Raw genomic sequence first — 19,967 nt, forward strand, 5'->3', positions numbered from 1 at the left:
GTCCCGCGTGGGGGCACGGCAAAGGCGCCCGCGGTTGTTTTGCCGACGAGCGAGGTTGAGGCGGGGGGCGTGCAGGGAGCGCGGGGTGCGGAGGCGGCGTGGGGGAAGTGACCGTGTGTGTGAAGCGCGGCGAGCGCGAGGGTGCGGGTCGAGGCGGGGCGAGCAACTCATACTTACCTGGCAGGGGAGATACCATGATCACGAAGGTGGTTTTCCCAGGGCGAGGCTTATCCATTGCACTCCGGATGTGCTGACCCCTGCGATTTCCCCAAATGTGGGAAACTCGACTGCATAATTTGTGGTAGTGGGGGACTGCGTTCGCGCTTTCCCCTGGCTTAGTGCGTTTCGAAGAACAGACCGGCCGTATGCTCACTGTGTCCCGGCCTCTTCTTTCTTTCGGGGGTTGGCGCTCAGAGCCGCCTGGGACGCCAGCAGTTACGGCGCTGGGTAGTCTCGCTGCGGTGTGTTTGCGCTGGGGCAGTGGTGGGTTGCTGCAGGTGCTCTCGGGCTTCCAGCCTGAACTGCACTGGGGGGTCACGAGAGTTTTAGCGCTGGACGGTGCCTAGGGCCCTTTCGACGCTTGCTCTAGTTCTTCAGGTAGGGTTAGTTCCTCGTTACGTTGCGGTGCTAGAAAGCTCCAGCTGGCCCGGTCAGGAACTCTCAACTGCCTTCTTTGCACCTGCTGGGGGTGTGATTTTACCATGACTATTTCTGGAGCTGGAAGTAGTTGCATTGGCTGGTGGAGGTGAAAGAAACACTCACCAATGGGGTTTACTTACTTCTACGGTTTTGTATAGTTTTAAGAAAGATTCCTTCCGGTCCCCATCAGTCAATCCGGTTAAAACATTTTTGTGTCAAATTTAGGGCTGGGGTAGCTCTCTGGATACATACTGTATTAGTTTTACTTTGGTATTATTAGCCAAAGAAAGATTACTAACGGAGATGGCCCGGCCTTAGCTCTGCCAATAATCACCAATAATTGAATTGTTGTTGGACCTCTGGTAACTGTACGAATCATTTATACCTTGTCAGTTGCGTTCAGTACCAAAGTCAGTTATTCTAGAAAGCTTCAGTGTCAAGTCCTTGTGAAAACCATAGTCCAGTTCTGAACCTGAAGTGCTGCTGGTTTCACTTGGAAAGCGTGAATCCAACTGGTTTTTTCTTTCACTTTTCTTTTCTTTCACTTTGATAGCTACATAAGTGACCCCAGTGAGCCTTTTCAGAAAGGGTAGCAGCTGCTTGCCACAGCGTAGAGGCACACCGGGGCAGGCACTCCCCCAGGGCACTGGCATCCGGAACTGAGAAATATGCTATTGGTTTAGAGTCTAATCCCCAAATTGGAGTTAAGCCTCCACTAGGACCAACCTTTAGTTTCATGACAAAATAAGTGGAAAAGGTTTTCAAAATTTGGGAAAAGTTGAGGGGATGACTCTTAATAGCTGGTTTCATTTCTTCACAGTACTTTTTCTAGGAACCAAACCATCCACAGGATCTCGGGAATTACCGTGCAATGTTTTGTCACTGGTTTCGCCTGTTCTGTAAAAGCTGAAACCTACTACTGTCTACGATACCCTACCTAGTCCACCAAATTTAAATTTTCTTTTTTTGGTAGCAGACTGGTTTACTGCAAAATTTTGAGACTTTGAGATTGTAACACGTTGCAGCCCTCTCCAGCTGATAACACATCCTAAATATTTTACTTCAGTTTCACAATACTGCAACGTGTCTAGTGAGGAGGCCTTATGTCCCTTTGAGGGAAGGGATTGTAACAAAGCCAAAGTGTCCATTCCAAGAACGTTATTGCCCTTTAATTTGGGAGGCTACCAGCAAATCATCTACATATTGAATAATTAATTGTAGATCCCGCTAGTGGGACTGTAAATGTCCTGATTTCCTTCAGAAATCTTTTCCATAAATATGGGATCCCATAAATAAAAGCAAAAAGAATTTAGACTTGTCCACTAGAGGGACAGAAAAACAAGCAGAACATAGATCAGCTACAGAAATAAGCTTTGCAGATGACAGTGCTTAACGTCAAGATCATTGCAGAGTTAGAAACTATAGGAGTTAATGGTAATGGAGTAACAAATTTATTTTTCTAAGATCTTATACAAATCTATATATTGGTCAACCATTTCATCTCATAGATAAATGTCTCCTAGACTCTTTATAGACAGTGCTCTTTTAAAATGATTAAAATATCTCGTTTTTCTAATTCTTTTATCACTGGTTTTATTCCTTCTAATTGAGTTCTTAACAAAGGGTATTGTTTTACACCTGAGTATGGCTTATCTTTTTGTTATTTTTATTGGTTCTATGTCTCTAAATGAGTACCATTATTCCCTAAGGCCCAACTCCATACATCTGTTTCTTTCGGCTCTGTCTTCTCCAAGTGCAGTGAGAGACTGTCACTCTCCGCCATACACCCCTTTTCTTTCAGAAGGCACATACTTAGCAAATAACTGGGGACCTTTTCCTCCAGGGAGCTTCACCAGTATTCCATCTATAATACAGAGTATGCTAGCCTTTACTTTGCACAGCAAGTCTTCCCCAACATGCTAACAGGAGAATCAGGACAAAGTGAAAACATTATGTTCCTCAGTCAGAGGACCTAGCTGTATAGGAACTGCTGTATAGGAATAGGATCAAGTAGAAAGGTGACCTGAAAAACCAACAACCTATATTGTTCTCTCACCAGCTGGAACAGAAGACATTTCCAGGAAATTGCAGAATAAGCAGCAACAGTATCTAGCAGGAAAAGTAAGGCTATATTAGGCCAAGGAAAGTCTTTGACACACAAAGTTGGTTCACCAGTTCCCACCTCTGAGATTCTCTTAATCACCCAAATTTGAACCATTTACTGGTCCTTCCTTCCTTCCTTCCTTCCTTCCTTCCTTTCTCCCTCCCTCCCTCCCTCCTTCCCTCTTTTCTTCCTTCCTCCCTCCCTCCCTCCCTTTCTCCCTTCCTTCCTCCCTCCCTCCCTCCCTCCCTTCCTTCCTTCTCAAAGTTAGCTAACATATCGTGCAATAATGGCTTGAGGATTAGAATTTAGTGATTCATCACTTACATATAACACCCAGTGCACATCCCAACAAGTGCCCTCCTTAATGCCCATCACCCATTTAGCCCACCAACACCCCCAACACCCTCCAGCAACCTTCAGTTTGTTCTCTGTACTTAAGAGTGTCTCCTGGTTTGCCTCTCTGTTTTTATCTTATTTTTCCTTCCCTCCCCCTATGTTCATCTATTTTGTTTCTTAACATTCCACGTGAGTGAAATCATATGATGTTTATCTTCCTCTGACTTATTTTGCTTAGCATAATACAGTCTAGTTCCATCCACGTAGTTGCAAATGGCAAGATTTCATTCTTTTTGATTGCTGAGTAACACTCCATTGTGTGTGTGTGTGTGTGTGTGTGTGTGTGTATACCACATCTTCTCCATCCATTCATCCATCGATGGACATTTTGGCTCTTTCCATACTTTGGCTATTGTTGATAGTGCTGCTGTCAACATTGGGGTGCTTGTGTCCCTTCAAAACGGCACACCTGTATCCCTTGGATAAATCCCTAGTAGTGCAATTGCTGGGTCGTAGGGTAGTTCTATTTTTAGCTTTTTGAGGAACCTCCATACTGTTTTCCACAGTGGCTGCACCAGCTTGCATTCCCACCAACAGTGCAAAAGGGTTCCCCCTGCTGACATCTTCCTGAGTTAAAGAACCATCCAGAGGCATGTTGATGCCTGTCCTGCTATAGGTAAGCCTGGAGCAATTATAGTGGTGTTCCCAGGAAACCTCAGTTTCCCTACTGATTTCCATCAGGAGTTTGCTGTTCGAAATTTCTCACAATGTACCAGCATGGATCCAGGTGCAAATCATAATTGCTCTCAGTCTAACCACCTTTCTCCTAGCTCTCTTACTATCCAAACTCAAGGGAAAGGTAGGAGGATTGGCAAGGTCACACAATTGTCCACATCTCCTCAGCATTGTTTGGGACAATGTAAAGGAGGAGTAAGAGGGGTGCCTGGGTGGCGCAGTCGGTTAAGCGTCTGACTTCAGCCAGGTCATGATCTCGCGGTCCGTGGGTTCGAGCCCCGCGTCAGGCTCTGGGCTGATGGCTCAGAGCCTAGAGCCTGTTTCCGATTCTGTGTCTCCCTCTCTCTCTGCCCCTCCCCCGTTCATGCTCTGTCTCTCTCTGTCCCAAAAATAAATAAACGTTGAAAAAAAATTTTAATAAAAAAAAAAAGAGGAGTAAGAAATGAAGGAATTTAAAACTGCTGTTGTTAGCTGCTTAGAACTATTCACTAAAGGGTATAGTCCCTACTGTGGAAAACCTATGAAGGGAGCAAAAGAAGAAGGGAAAGCTATATGTATGTCATTAGTGGAACAAGCCAAGATATAGGAAGAGGGATTGTAGAAAGAGACCACAGAGAACGAAGAGGTTTCAGGAACAAAGGAATCAGGACAGAACCCTCCACTAAGAAATAATTAGTATGGACTCCTGGCTTACCTATAGCAGGACAGGCATCAACATGCCTCTGGATGGTTCTTTAACTCAGGAAGATGTCAGCAGGGGGAACCCTTTTGCACTGTTGGTGGGAATGCAAGCTGGTGCAGCCACTGTGGAAAACAGTATGGAGGTTCCTCAAAAAGCTAAAAATAGAACTACCCTACGACCCAGCAATTGCACTACTAGGGATTTATCCAAGGGATACAGGTGTGCCGTTTTGAAGGGACACAAGCACCCCAATGTTGACAGCAGCACTATCAACAATAGCCAAAGTATGGAAAGAGCCAAAATGTCCATCGATGGATGAATGGATGGAGAAGATGTGGTATACACACACACACACACACACACACACACACAATGGAGTGTTACTCAGCAATCAAAAAGAATGAAATCTTGCCATTTGCAACTACGTGGATGGAACTAGACTGTATTATGCTAAGCAAAATAAGTCAGAGGAAGATAAACATCATATGATTTCACTCACGTGGAATGTTAAGAAACAAAATAGATGAACATAGGGGGAGGGAAGGAAAAATAAGATAAAAACAGAGAGGCAAACCAGGAGACACTCTTAAGTACAGAGAACAAACTGAAGGTTGCTGGAGGGTGTTGGGGGTGTTGGTGGGCTAAATGGGTGATGGGCATTAAGGAGGGCACTTGTTGGGATGTGCACTGGGTGTTATATGTAAGTGATGAATCACTAAATTCTAATCCTCAAGCCATTATTGCACGATATGTTAGCTAACTTTGAGAAGGAAGGAAGGGAGGGAGGGAGGGAGGGAGGAAGGAAGGGAGAAAGGGAGGGAGGGAGGGAGGAAGGAAGAAAAGAGGGAAGGAGGGAGGGAGGGAGGGAGAAAGGAAGGAAGGAAGGAAGGAAGGAAGGAAGGACCAGTAAATGGTTCAAATTTGGGTGATTAAGAGAATCTCAGAGGTGGGAACTGGTGAACCAACTTTGTGTGTCAAAGACTTTCCTTGGCCTAATATAGCCTTACTTTTCCTGCTAGATACTGTTGCTGCTTATTCTGCAATTTCCTGGAAATGTCTTCTGTTCCAGCTGGTGAGAGAACAATATAGGTTGTTGGTTTTTCAGGTCACCTTTCTACTTGATCCTATTCCTATACAGCAGTTCCTATACAGCTAGGTCCTCTGACTGAGGAACATAATGTTTTCACTTTGTCCTGATTCTCCTGTTAGCATGTTGGGGAAGACTTGCTGTGCAAAGTAAAGGCTAGCATACTCTGTATTATAGATGGAATACTGGTGAAGCTCCCTGGAGGAAAAGGTCCCCAGTTATTTGCTAAGTATGTGCCTTCTGAAAGAAAAGGGGTGTATGGCGGAGAGTGACAGTCTCTCACTGCACTTGGAGAAGACAGAGCCGAAAGAAACAGATGTATGGAGTTGGGCCTTAGGGAATAATGGTACTCATTTAGAGACATAGAACCAATAAAAATAACAAAAAGATAAGCCATACTCAGGTGTAAAACAATACCCTTTGTTAAGAACTCAATTAGAAGGAATAAAACCAGTGATAAAAGAATTAGAAAAACGAGATATTTTAATCATTTTAAAAGAGCACTGTCTATAAAGAGTCTAGGAGACATTTATCTATGAGATGAAATGGTTGACCAATATATAGATTTGTATAAGATCTTAGAAAAATAAATTTGTTACTCCATTACCATTAACTCCTATAGTTTCTAACTCTGCAATGATCTTGACGTTAAGCACTGTCATCTGCAAAGCTTATTTCTGTAGCTGATCTATGTTCTGCTTGTTTTTCTGTCCCTCTAGTGGACAAGTCTAAATTCTTTTTGCTTTTATTTATGGGATCCCATATTTATGGAAAAGATTTCTGAAGGAAATCAGGACATTTACAGTCCCACTAGCGGGATCTACAATTAATTATTCAATATGTAGATGATTTGCTGGTAGCCTCCCAAATTAAAGGGCAATAACGTTCTTGGAATGGACACTTTGGCTTTGTTACAATCCCTTCCCTCAAAGGGACATAAGGCCTCCTCACTAGACACGTTGCAGTATTGTGAAACTGAAGTAAAATATTTAGGATGTGTTATCAGCTGGAGAGGGCTGCAACGTGTTACAATCTCAAAGTCTCAAAATTTTGCAGTAAACCAGTCTGCTACCAAAAAAAGAAAATTTAAATTTGGTGGACTAGGTAGGGTATCGTAGACAGTAGTAGGTTTCAGCTTTTACAGAACAGGCGAAACCAGTGACAAAACATTGCACGGTAATTCCCGAGATCCTGTGGATGGTTTGGTTCCTAGAAAAAGTACTGTGAAGAAATGAAACCAGCTATTAAGAGTCATCCCCTCAACTTTTCCCAAATTTTGAAAACCTTTTCCACTTATTTTGTCATGAAACTAAAGGTTGGTCCTAGTGGAGGCTTAACTCCAATTTGGGGATTAGACTCTAAACCAATAGCATATTTCTCAGTTCCGGATGCCAGTGCCCTGGGGGAGTGCCTGCCCCGGTGTGCCTCTACGCTGTGGCAAGCAGCTGCTACCCTTTCTGAAAAGGCTCACTGGGGTCACTTATGTAGCTATCAAAGTGAAAGAAAAGAAAAGTGAAAGAAAAAACCAGTTGGATTCACGCTTTCCAAGTGAAACCAGCAGCACTTCAGGTTCAGAACTGGACTATGGTTTTCACAAGGACTTGACACTGAAGCTTTCTAGAATAACTGACTTTGGTACTGAACGCAACTGACAAGGTATAAATGATTCGTACAGTTACCAGAGGTCCAACAACAATTCAATTATTGGTGATTATTGGCAGAGCTAAGGCCGGGCCATCTCCGTTAGTAATCTTTCTTTGGCTAATAATACCAAAGTAAAACTAATACAGTATGTATCCAGAGAGCTACCCCAGCCCTAAATTTGACACAAAAATGTTTTAACCGGATTGACTGATGGGGACCGGAAGGAATCTTTCTTAAAACTATACAAAACCGTAGAAGTAAGTAAACCCCATTGGTGAGTGTTTCTTTCACCTCCACCAGCCAATGCAACTACTTCCAGCTCCAGAAATAGTCATGGTAAAATCACACCCCCAGCAGGTGCAAAGAAGGCAGTTGAGAGTTCCTGACCGGGCCAGCTGGAGCTTTCTAGCACCGCAACGTAACGAGGAACTAACCCTACCTGAAGAACTAGAGCAAGCGTCGAAAGGGCCCTAGGCACCGTCCAGCGCTAAAACTCTCGTGACCCCCCAGTGCAGTTCAGGCTGGAAGCCCGAGAGCACCTGCAGCAACCCACCACTGCCCCAGCGCAAACACACCGCAGCGAGACTACCCAGCGCCGTAACTGCTGGCGTCCCAGGCGGCTCTGAGCGCCAACCCCCGAAAGAAAGAAGAGGCCGGGACACAGTGAGCATACGGCCGGTCTGTTCTTCGAAACGCACTAAGCCAGGGGAAAGCGCGAACGCAGTCCCCCACTACCACAAATTATGCAGTCGAGTTTCCCACATTTGGGGAAATCGCAGGGGTCAGCACATCCGGAGTGCAATGGATAAGCCTCGCCCTGGGAAAACCACCTTCGTGATCATGGTATCTCCCCTGCCAGGTAAGTATGAGTTGCTCGCCCCGCCTCGACCCGCACCCTCGCGCTCGCCGCGCTTCACACACACGGTCACTTCCCCCACGCCGCCTCCGCACCCCGCGCTCCCTGCACGCCCCCCGCCTCAACCTCGCTCGTCGGCAAAACAACCGCGGGCGCCTTTGCCGTGCCCCCACGCGGGACGTGCGCGCCCAGGCTGTCCGGGACCGGCAGCCAATGCGCGCATGCTCATCTACATACGCCACGCCTTGCCATGACGTCCCCCGCATCCGGTCTCCGGCTCTGGGACAACGGATGTGCTAGTGGCCGGCCGGGCAGACCCGCCGATGCCTGGCGGGGGGGGGGGGGGGGGGGGGGGGCGCAGGTGGGCAGGAGGCGAGGGGTCCGGGACCTAGCAGCGAGACTCGAGAAGGCGGGGGTCGCCCGGCGCCCAGCGGGAGTGGTGGCGAGTCAGGGCTCGGATGTGGTGTCAACCTGCCTTTCAACAAAAAGAAACTTTCGGCCCATTTTTGTCCTCGCTTGTTCGAAACTCATTTTCAAATATAATCGAAAACTCAGGAAAGGTCTTTCTGCCGCTTGACGTTAAGTGCTCAGCTGCCCTAGTAAGAAGTCGTGGCAATGTTTAGCCATGGCGACTTTCTGAATAAAAGGGCTTCAGTAACCTGCAGTAGCCTGACCTAGTAACGCTAGAAGAAAAACCAGGATTCTAAGTGTTGAAGAACGAAAAACTAAGTAAAACGCTAAACAGTGCCCTTCAACCGCAACCAGTCGTGTCGCCCGAGACCCCGGGCAGCCAGGGTCAGGTGCCCTTCAGCCCTTTCCCCCTCTACCACCCCACCACGCACACAGGGTGGCCCCACCAAGTGCCCTCTGGTCCTTTCTGACTTGGACTCCGTCAAAGGTAAACGCAGCAGACAGTAAGTAAAGTGGTGAAAAAAGATGTCATTCAGTGACTACTGACAGTAGGGGAAAGAGCTGAGCTCCAATCCGATTTGTGCGGAGGTGATTTGGGCGTTTTCCTGGAAGAATGAGAGGAAGCGGGCTCAGTCCAGTCAGAGAAGTGAAAGGTTACAAAGGGTAGTTCGGTGTAACTGCTGTTAGGCGGTTGTGTTTGTTAGCTGGCAGTTACTGAACTGAGGATGCTCTCCTCCCACAGACTGGGAGATAGGCCCTACTTCCTTCCCCATCACATTTCAAAGTCCTTGAGATGGGAGGGACCCTTCAGAGTTGTAAGAGATCCACATTCGCAGTCGCAAGCCCTTTTTAATAAATGCCCTATTTACAACACAGGTTGGGGGCCTGTGTCAGGTGTTTAACTTCCTCAGGCTGGAAGTCAAACTTAGGGACAGAACCTTGTGCTGCTAGAAGCTATGCTAGAGTCTGGTCAAGTCTCAGTGCAGGAAACAGTCTCAGTGCAGGAACAGTCCTTATGTGTTCAGAGTTCTGCAGCTCTCAGCCTAAGAAAGTCTCTGGTGATGAAACAAGATAACCCGGCACTTCCCCCTGGCTGAACCCTGGCTCCTGGACCCTCCTTTTATATTCTGTTCTCTTTGATGACATTGTTTGCCCATTCAACAACTGTTTGTTGTTGTGCCAGACACTTTGAGGAACTGGTAACAAAAAGGCCTCTTGGCGTTCATGTTTTTTTTGTAGAAGGGGCAGAGGGAGTGGGAGAAAATCAACAATGGACACAATAGGTAAATTAATTAGTGTGTTAGCTGTTAGTGGGTGCTCAGAAGAGGTTACACGAGAAGGTGCTATGCTTCAAGCAAAGACTTGAAGGAGGTGAGGGAGTCAATCACGGAGGGGGCGGGGGAGGAAGCATCCCCGGCACAAAGGTCGGCTAGCGCAAAGGCCCAGGTAGGACTGTGTGTGGAGAATAGCAAGGAGGCCCTGCGTCCAGCGCAAAACTGAAGAGTTGTACAAAATTAAGTCAGAGAGGTGACTAGGTTGGTGATAAGATCATGAGGGTCTTGTAGATCATTGTAAGAGGTCCCACACCATCACCACCCCCGCCCCCCATGGATAATATTTTTACTTCACTTGGAAATCAGCTACCTAGATGTTCCAGTACCACTTTAACCACCTCTTGGCATCTCGGCTGAGAATACCTGTCTCAGTTCCGCCTGGAAATCGACCACAGGTACTCGCTGCTGCCGCCACCGTCTCCTTGGGTACAGGTGACGCTCTTGACTTGGACTTCCATCTCTGGGAGTGTTTTTCTCTAGTCCGTCTCAGGTGTAAGTGGTCCCTGGCCGGGTCCATCATGCTGCTGGCTGCTCCTCAGAACAGACCATCAGGCATCTCCAGAGACCACTCCGCTCTGCGCAGATCATTGTAACACTCTAAATGTGAGTGAACCAAAAGTTTTTGTTTTGTTTAGTGTTTGAAGTAAGGTCTACATCGGGGTCCCGGCTGGTTCAGTGGGTGTGGCATGCGACTCCTGATCTTGGGGTCGTGAGTTGGAGACCCAAGATGGGTGTAGAGGTTACTTAAAAATAAAATCTTAGGGGGCGCCTGGGTGGCGCAGTCGGTTGAGCTTCCGACTTCAGCCAGGTCACGATCTCGCGGTCTGTGAGTTCGAGCCCCGCGTCAGGCTCTGGGCTGATGGCTCAGAGCCTGGAGCCTGTTTCCGATTCTGTGTCTCCCTCTCTCTCTGCCCCACCCCCGTTCATGCTCTGTCTCTCTCTGTCCCAAAAATAAATAAATGTTGAAAAAAAAATAAAAAAAAAAATAAATAAAATCTTAGGAAGAAGGAACACACACACACACACACACACACACACACACACACACACGGCATCCAATTCGGGGGCCCGAACTCACAACCTCAAGATCAAGAGTCAAATGCTCTACTGACTGAGCCAGCCAGGCAACCCCGAGCTGGGAGGTTTTGAGCAGGGGAGTGCCTTCATCTGAGTCCTCCGCCTCCCACTCCGCTTGGCACCCAAAATAATAATTACCATTATAATTATTATTATCGTTGTTAATAAAAAATAAGAAATCAGGCTGTTAAAGACAAAAGCAGGGAAATCAGTCAGTTAGTTCAGGAGGCTTGCATAATCCAGGCAAGACGATATTGCCTTCGTATGGTGGCATAATCTGCCACACCAAAAAAATGTCATTTTGGCCTAAGGATTATTTTGAACTAAAGGCATTTAAAAACCAGCAGGTGGTTAGGCGGTTTGCAGCCGCCTACCTAGTGCCCATCCCAGTGGGTTCTCCTCCGCTCCTCCGCGAGGCCACCGCCGCACAACCAACACGCGAGCTTCACCGACGCCCCTCCTCGCCACTGCCGCCACAGACCGCTGTAGTCCCCACCTGTAGAAAGGAGCGCCGGGAGGGGAAATGCAACGGGCGAGAGCCCCGGCCCAGGCATCTTGACAATCGCGACCCGGGAGGCTGGGGCCACCGGCCGGGCAACCGCCAAACGCAGGGGATATGCTCCCTCTGCCCGGAAAGGGGCGCTGGGGCAGCGTCGGCCCTGCTCTTTTTTCTAAAGGGCCTTCCAACCACGCCAAGGCATGCCGGACCTCCGGCTTGCCAGTGTGGTGGCCTCCGTCATTTCAAGAAGAAGCAATGACCCGGGCCTGTCAGCGTGCACCCTTCGATAGCTCAGCTGGTAGAGCGGAGGACTGTAGGCTGGATACGTGTGGGCATCCTTAGGTCGCTGGTTCGATTCCGGCTCGAAGGAAGTGCCTGTCGCTTTTGCGCCACGGGGCGGGGGGCACCGCCCCCAGCGCCCCGCCCCAACTCTGCCCCGCCCCGGGCACCTGCAGCCTCGCGGCAGCCCCTCTCCCACAGGCCAAAGTCAGTAAGTAAAACCTATAGGGAACACCTGCCTACGTCTGCTCGTGTGCCGCCGCCAGGGAACACACCTGCGCCTTCTTCCCGCAGTTTACCTGCACGTGCCCGTGGACGCTCCACGTCCCCGCCGCTCCTGCCTTGTCTCAGCCCCACGCCGTCCCGCGCCCTTCCCCACTTTTACTCGCCCACTGCTCCCGCTCCAGACAAACGCGTGGGCAAAGAGGTTCTGCCCTCGGCAAGCCCTCGAGGCTGACAAGCGTACAGGTCGTCACACGGGTCGGGAACAACCATGGCGTCCTTCATGAAAACTCCCCCTCCTCGATCTCCTGCCTTGCCTCCGAGGACGGTCGCTGCGTCGGTCGCTCCCAGTTGCAGTCTCTCTGTCTCCTCCTTCCCTGTTTCTCATAGGGTCTATAAATACACAGCTCTACGGAGACAGAAAACCCTCTTCCTCGACCAGCTTAATCTACTCGTGGGACAGAACTGTCACTCTGAGGTTTTCCAAGCCATCGCCAATTGTGCGCTTGCATCGAAGCTGACACTGGCAGAAACGAAATGCAGCAGGGCCCCCCTCATGGGCCTTGCCAGTCGCGACGAGAACTTCAGCGGCCCCTTCAGGTTTCTTGTCAGTCTGAGGACAGGGCGGTGGTCCGGGTACACTTCCGTTTTCCCGTGCCTTCGCACCTGTTCTTGTAGCCACGGATGGCGGGGCTGGGGGCGCTCCCGCTGAGAGAGCAGTGATTACTCACACTCTGTGCACGGGTGGTAAATCCACCCGTACCGATTCTCCCGCTACATCGGACGGAGGGAGAGGGAGATGGATGAAATATTTCTATCTTACCCGCTTTCTGGCCACGGAACGACCGGACCGCTGGGGTCTCCACCTGTATGCAGAAAGGGGAGGGGGCGAGCGGGGGTGGGGGTGGGGTGGGGTGTGGCGGCAAAACGCAGACTTAAGAGTCAGAGTCGGGGCGCAGAAGAGTGGGAGTAGGGGTGGAGTGAGACGGGGGCAGCTGTCGTCACAGTCGGTCGGGCGCACAAATTCACGTCCTTACTTACACAGGCAGCTGGCCTGTGGGTTCTGACCAGCTGGCTGACTTAGCGCTGGGCCCTTAAGGCTAAATTGGCAGGGCCTGAAGAGGGAGACACTGAGGGCCTGTCAGAGAGCACCCATCCAGGAGAAAACGGGCTTCATCCTGGGGACAGAGCCAGGTTGTTGGGGCTGCGGGTGGGTGCAGAGAAGAACGCCAGGGAAAGGTCCTTGTTCTCTTCCCTCCTGTGGGAAGGAAACTCCAGAGACTCAAAGTACAGTTGGAGCGCATCACAGAGGGGGCTGGCAGCGGAACCGCACCGGGAGTGTGGCTCTCTGAGGCCTCAGGGACCCGGCTACTGCCATCCCTGACCTCTGAGACCACAAGCGCCTTTTCGGTTTTAGTTCTGCCTCCCAAACTGGAGACTGCGTTTTCCCCGGCCCCCCGCCCTTCCTCTTGGTTCGCTCCCCAGCCCGGTCTCAGTGCTACTGTCCCACTGCCTCCACGGGTTCAGGAGGCCCTGCCTTTGAAGTCCAACAGTTGACCTTCGGGAAGCCACAGAGAGACCCCAGCCTCTAATGTCACCATCTACAGGCAGAGACCAGCAGACAGGCACCAAAGATAAAACCTCAACCACCTTCACTGGATGTGCCTGATGAGATGTGGAGGTGTGGAATCCCTGGGGACCTAGCTTTGGCGCTTTGGGGGACTAGCAGGGTGAGGGGTGGAGGGGGGAGGTGGGTTTTGGCATCCAGCAAATGCAAGAGTGGGCCCTAGCATGGCGGACGCTTCCTGTCCGGGGTGTCATGGGGAGTGGCCGGGTGCTTCCAAGGTACGGCCCCACATCCTTGCAGACACAGCAGTGCCTGCCACCCAGTCAGGCAGTGGCGACACAGTCAAGGGAAGGCCACGTAGATGTGACCTGTTGTGCCTCTGTGGGACTTTCACTGGGTGGGTGGGCACACACCCGAGGGGATGTTAAAATACATGGAGCCAGGGCAAGGAGTCCAACCCCGGCACTGGTGTTCTCTTCTCCCCGGCCTTTGACTCCAGTGCCTCTCCAGGAAGTCCAAAGCACCTTGACCTATTTCAGGAAGTAACCACCTCCCTCAAAGGAATCCAGGTCGGTGCGCACAGGAGGGTCAAAGGAGCCAGGCCACCAGACTGGCCGACACGGCTGGGTATCAGTCGGCCTCATCATGCCCTGAAACATGGAGCTGTGCCAAAAAGTAAAGCAATGTGCCACTGATGTGGACATGTCAAGCACACAAGAGCCATTTTGAAAGGGTTCCCACTGGCCAAATCGAGATCATGATAATAATCGATCATAGGGGCGCCTGGGTGGCTCAGTTGGTTAAGCGTCTGACTTCGGCTCAGGTTATGATCTCACGGTCCGCGAGTTCAAGCCCCATGTCAGGCTCTGTGCTGACAGCTCAGAGCCTGGAGCCTGTTTCAGATTCCGTGTCTCCCTCTCTCTCTGTCCCTCCCCTGTTCATGCTCTGTCTCTCTCTGTCTCAAAAATAAATAAACGTTAAAAAAAATTTTTTTTTAAATAAAACAAAAAAATAATGGATCATAATCCGTGGAGTAAAACAGGTGCAGGGCCTAAATGCAATCACACATCAGTATCCGTGAACGCTAAGCACCACCGGATCTTGGCCTCCAGATACACAAAATGGAAAAAAAAAAAAAAAAAAAAAAAAGGAACCAGGGCTCCTTGGAGACCCACCTAGCCACTTCTTTGGGTTTTCATGTTACTATGGGGTCTCCCACGTACATGGAAAAAATCTGTATGCTTTCCTTCTGATATTCTGTTTTACGTCCAATTTAATTCTCAGGCCCTGCTGGAGACCCTAACAGGGTAAAAGTAAAGTTCTGTCTCCCCTACACCTTGAACCAGAGTGAAGCATGATGGAAGAACAGAAGAGGAAGGCATGGGAGAAAACTAAGGTGCATACCCCTGACTTACCTTTTTCTGATGGTTTGTAAAATGATCCCATTCTTCTAAAGTGAGAAGGGGCTGAACCAGGCTAGGTTGGAGGCCGATGGGGTAGACTGGTGGGTGGATCCTCACAAACTGTGAGATCGTGACCTGAGCGGAAATCAAGAGTCAGGATGCTTGACTGGACTGAGCCACCCAGGCGCCCCAGAAACTTTTTTTTTTTTTTAACCCCGCGATCTAGAAGTTAATTAATGAAGCATATACTAAAAGCCTATTATGCCGCCATGCACTGTTGTAGCCACGTATGGAATGGAGCAATCAACAAAATAGACAAGAATCTCTGGCCTCGTGGAACTTACCTCTCAGGGGGTATAGTTAGAAAACTAAAATGCAGGGGTCCTGGGTAGCTCAGTCCGCTAAAGCGTGGGGTTTGGGCTCAGGTCCTGAACTCACGGTTGGTGAGTTCGAGCCACGGATCTGGCTCTGTGCTGACAGTTCAGAGCCTGGAGCCTGCTTCAGATTCTGGGGCTCCCTCTTTCTCTGCTCCTTCCCCGCTCACGCTTGCTGTCTCGAAAACCAAACGCTAAAAATTTTTCGGAAAAAAGACAAAGCTAATAAGATGTTAGATCGGTTCTCCAAGCGTCTCTGGGATCAACTGGGAATCCTGTACTACAGAAGGGGCTGCTATCTAGAGTTTGGCGGATTCCGTGAAAGTAAGGTCTCTACAAAACGTTGCTGCGTTTCGCGGTCGTAACCAGCCAGCCCCCGCGGGACTAGGCGATGCTGAAACTGTGGGCCCAGGAGCACGCGTTGAAAGCGCCTTGAGGAAACAACGCGAGAGAAAAAAGAAAAAAACCAAAACAAAACAGGAAACCCCAAGACACTGCCGAGACTGCTGTCCCGACGCCATAGGCGTAACTGTGGAGAACTGAACGTCCAGAAAATCGCTTTTGCGCCAACGCGGGCAAGAAAAGCCGTTTCTGCTCTTCGCAAACCCAGACAACCAGGGGAAAGCGCGAACGCAGTCCCCCACTACCACAAATTATGCAGTCGAGTTTCCCACATTTGGGGAAATCGCAGGGGTCAGCACATCCGGAGTGCAATGGATAAGCCTCGCCCTGGGAAAACCACCTTCGTGATCATGGTATCTCCCCTGCCAGGTAAGTATGAGTTGCTCGCCCCGCCTCGACCCACACCCTCGCGCTCGCCACGCTTCTTACACACGGTCACTTGCCCCACGCGGCTTCCGCGCCCCGGATGCCCGCAGCCCCCCTCAGCTCCAACCTCTCCCGTCCGCAAAACAACCTCGGGCGCCTTTGCCTAGCCCCCACGCGGGACGTGCGCGCCCAGGCTGTCCGGGACCGGCAGCCAATGCGCGCATGCTCATCTACATACGCCACGCCCTGTCGCCGGAGTGGGCGGAGGAACTTCACACCCTTGGGGGACGAAAGTAGAAGAACCGGGGGAGCCTGGCTGTGATTCTTCCAGTTAAAATGAACATTAGTTTGTAGTTCTCTTATTTATTTTATTTATTTGTTTTTTTAATTATGACGTGGATTCATGAGCAGATGGCTAAGAAAGGTTTCTCCAGACGTTTCAGTGCAAAAAGGTGTTGTTATTATACGTAGCACCAGCACAGCACCCGGTGGGCAGGCAGAAAGAGCTGCACTGGGCTTGTGAGGAGTGACTTGATGATATATTTTTAAATTTGTGGAGGGAGGGGGGGATAGAGATAAAGTAAGTTTCCAAGGAATTTTGAAGCAAGGCTTTCAGGACCCTGAGGGGCTAGCTGCTGTCATGGTAAGGTTGCTTTTAGTTTTTAACGAAATATAAACATTAAGGCACTACGGCAGCCGTGAGCTCCTTGAGGAAGGTCACGCTCTGCATGTTTCAGCTCTCTATCAGTGGGCTGCAAGCTGTAAGGAGATCTAGTTTAAGCTACGTTTCTCTTGCCTTTGTTTCCCTCATCCATCTGTACACCCATGTAGGGCTAGAACTCTTCACTCAGAGCCCCATGGTCTACCAACTGAGCCAGCCAGGCACTGCACAGCAGTTTGCAGTTTGCAGTTGGATTGAGGGGTTTGATTTTGTCACCGTTTTTTTCTAACATTTTCCCCACTGAGAAATCACAGTCTTTGCAAAGGCTGGTGAGCCCTCGTTTGGGTTTTCTAGTTTGTTTACTTGTTTCTTTGGCTGACCTTGTGGCCTCCAGGAGGTTAGGACAGGGTTGCTTGACTTGTGGGTTCGCTTTAGGTATGACACATCGACTGTGTTAAGTGGGGGGGGGGGGTGGGGAAGGCCCCCAAATATATGTAGTATGCTACCGTTTGTGTAGGAAAAGTGTGAAAACAAGAAAATTATACAGTCTTGCCAAAAGAAACAGAAGACTAGGGACACCTGGGTGTCTGACTCTTGACTTCAGGTCAGGTCAGGTCAGGATCCCAGGGTCGTGGGCTGGGCACTGAGTGTGGAGCTTGCTTAAGATTCTCTCTCTCCCCCTCTGCCCCTCTCCCCTTCTCCCCGACTAGCACTCTCTAAATAGATAAATGATGAAATTGCCTGGCGGGGGGGGGGGGGGGGGGAGTGGAAGGAGAGAGTGATGCTTTTCTGAGTACACCTTTCTCTGTAATTTTGACTTTTGGAATTCTATTAATATTTTACATATATTTTTAAATCACAGGGGGAACATCCCTAAACGTTGAACATAAGCATAACCGAACCTAGCGATCTGAGATGAATAGTGTAGCCACACTGGAAGAAAAAAAATAACCAACTGAAATGACTTTTGGGCGCAGTACATCGACTATAAACATCTTCAAGTCCAAAGACAAGAACTGCAAACACATACTGAACTGTCCCATAGTAGGTTTGTATTTCATAGCTGTATGGTCGTAACAGTTCTGTAACAACGTTGTGTATATTGTAGGATTGAGCTAATGACTAAATGGATGTTGGGAGTCAAGGTTCTTACTGTTGGAGAAAGGAGATACAAACAAATATGGAATGATGGTCCGCCTGGGTGGCTCAGTCTGTTGAGCGGATATCCGACTCTTGATTTCAGCTCAGGTCATGATCTCACGGTTCATGAGTTTGGGCCCTCCGTCGGGCTCTGTGCTGATGGCTCAGAGCCTGGAGCCTGCTTCAGATTCTGTCCATCTGTCTGTCTGTCTGTCTGTCTGTCTGTCTCTCTCTCTCTGCCCCTGCTCATGCTCTGTCTCTCTTGCTCTCAAAAATAAATAAACATTTGGGGCACCTGGGTGGCTCAGTCGGTTAAGCGCCTGACTTTCGCTCAGGTCACGATCTCGCGGTTCATGGGTTCAAGCCCCACATCGGGCTCTGCGCTGACGGCTCGGAGCCTGGAGCCTGCTTTGAATTGATTCTGTGTCTCCCTTTCTCTCTGCCCCTCCCCTGCTCATGCTCTCTCGCTCTCTCGCTCTCTCTCTCACAAAAATAAACATTTAAAAAATAAATAAATAAACATTAAAAACAAAACCAAAAACACGGGGTGCCTGGGTGGCTTAGTCGGTTAGTTGGTTAAGCGTTCAACTTCAGCTCAGGTCATGATCTCACGGTTTGTGAGTTCGAGCCCCTCATCAGGCTCTGTGCTGACAGCTCGGAGCCTGGAGCCTGTTTATTCTGTGTCTCCCTCTCTCTCTCTCTGTCCCTCCCCTGCTTGTGATCGGTCTCTCTCTCTCTCTCTCTCTCTCTCTCAAAAATAAATAAACGTTAAAAAAATTAAAGCAAGCAAACAAACAAATATGGAATGGTGGAGGGCAAGGAGGACCCACTTGCATAAAATTGAGAGTTGGAATTTAAGGTACTGGTGTGGGCTCATTATTTATTTTTTTAATTTTTTTTTTTTTTTTTTAAAGAGAGAGAAGGAGCGAGTGGGGGAGAGGGCATAGAGAGAGGGAGAGAGAATTTTCTTTACGTTTATTAATTTATTTTGAGAGGGGGGAGAGGGGCAGAGACAGAGGTAGAGAGAATCTTAAGCAGGTTCCACACCTAGCAGGGAGCCGGAGGCAGGGCTCAATATCATGACCCCAAGGTTATGACCTGAGCCAAAATCAAGAGACGGATGCTTAACCAACTGAACCACCCACGTAGCTGTCCCTGGGCTCATTGTTTTTAATCTACATCTGTAGACAGGTGTTAGGAAATACACATATTCTCTACCTCTATCCACTGAAGGGGCCTAGAGGCAAAGACAGTAGCATTAGACATACCTACCGCCTTGATCTTGCTTCCTTTCTTTTTCTTTTTTCTTTTTTTCTTTTCTTTCTGTCTCCTCCTCCTCCTCCTCCTCCTCCTCCTCCTCCTCTTAATGTTTATTTGTTTAACGTTTATTTGTTTTTGAGACAATGTGTGAGCGGGGGAGGGGCAGAGAGAGGGGGGCTGAGGATCCAAAGCGGGCCGAACTCACCAACCGAACCCGTGAGATCACGACCTGAGCCAAAGTCGGCCGCCCAACCGACTGCGCCACGCAGGCGCCCCTTGATCTTGTTTTCTAAAACCACTCCCCACTAAAAAGAACCAGGCCTCTTTGGAGAAATAGATAATTTTCACGAGCCAAGACAGATACATAATGGCCCTGGAACATCTGGTGCCAGAAGACACGGAAATGCTCCAAAAATGCTATGGACATGTCCGAAGGACACCGTAGGCACCCTGAAGGGGTTTTTATAGGCCCGATCTGAGAACATTAGAACATCAAAATAAATTTCAAAACAGTTTTGGGTTACAAACAACTGAACAAAATAACAACCATGAGTTCGTATCGTTAGCACACAGGGAAGGAGGGAAAGTCCTACCTTACGATGCCAGCTGATAACTGAAGAATGAATGATGGCATTAGAAAATGGACATTTGGCAATCATAACGCAAGAGCCATCAGTGGATGCTAAAAACTGTTGTGTTAAACAGGATATTCACATATCCTCAACTTATCTCCATACAAATCACTTAATAATTACAAAGGGAAAACTTGATGAACACCTCCAGTGGCCGACAGTTGCAGTGCTGGCCCCAGTACCCAGGTGCTTCTGCAACACCCCAGCCTACTGACTTTGGCCTTCGCTATGTGACTTGCTTTGGCTAATGGGACATT

At 49.1% G+C, this 19,967-nt stretch overlaps 1 protein-coding gene and 4 non-coding genes across 5 annotated transcripts; 2 read left to right on the top strand and 3 right to left on the bottom strand.

The window, feature by feature from the left end:
* Positions 1 to 169: 169 nt before the first annotated feature.
* Positions 170 to 333, top strand: LOC122469765. The gene has a single exon (XR_006293650.1). It is a non-coding gene; the product is annotated as a U1 spliceosomal RNA (small nuclear RNA).
* A 7,597-nt stretch (positions 334 to 7,930) lies between these two features.
* Positions 7,931 to 8,094, bottom strand: LOC122469777. Its single transcript, XR_006293663.1, has one exon. It is a non-coding gene; the product is annotated as a U1 spliceosomal RNA (small nuclear RNA).
* Positions 8,095 to 8,434: 340 nt separating this feature from the next.
* Positions 8,435 to 11,796, bottom strand: LOC122467934 (SNRPN upstream reading frame protein-like). The gene is given in 4 exon segments (XM_043554494.1): positions 8,435 to 10,265; positions 10,268 to 10,294; positions 10,297 to 10,425; positions 11,280 to 11,796. Coding segments are annotated over 3 exon segments (186 nt in total). The 5' UTR covers positions 10,349 to 10,425; positions 11,280 to 11,796; the 3' UTR covers positions 8,435 to 10,158.
* TRNAY-GUA lies at positions 11,685 to 11,774 on the top strand. The gene is given in 2 exon segments: positions 11,685 to 11,721; positions 11,739 to 11,774. It is a non-coding gene; the product is annotated as a tRNA-Tyr (tRNA).
* A 4,068-nt stretch (positions 11,797 to 15,864) lies between the features above and the next one.
* Positions 15,865 to 16,028, bottom strand: LOC122469789. The gene has a single exon (XR_006293675.1). It is a non-coding gene; the product is annotated as a U1 spliceosomal RNA (small nuclear RNA).
* Between the last annotated feature and the right edge of the window lie 3,939 nt (positions 16,029 to 19,967).

This window comes from Prionailurus bengalensis, chromosome B3, assembly GCF_016509475.1.
Source record: "Prionailurus bengalensis isolate Pbe53 chromosome B3, Fcat_Pben_1.1_paternal_pri, whole genome shotgun sequence".
Lineage (NCBI taxonomy): Eukaryota > Metazoa > Chordata > Mammalia > Carnivora > Felidae > Prionailurus > Prionailurus bengalensis.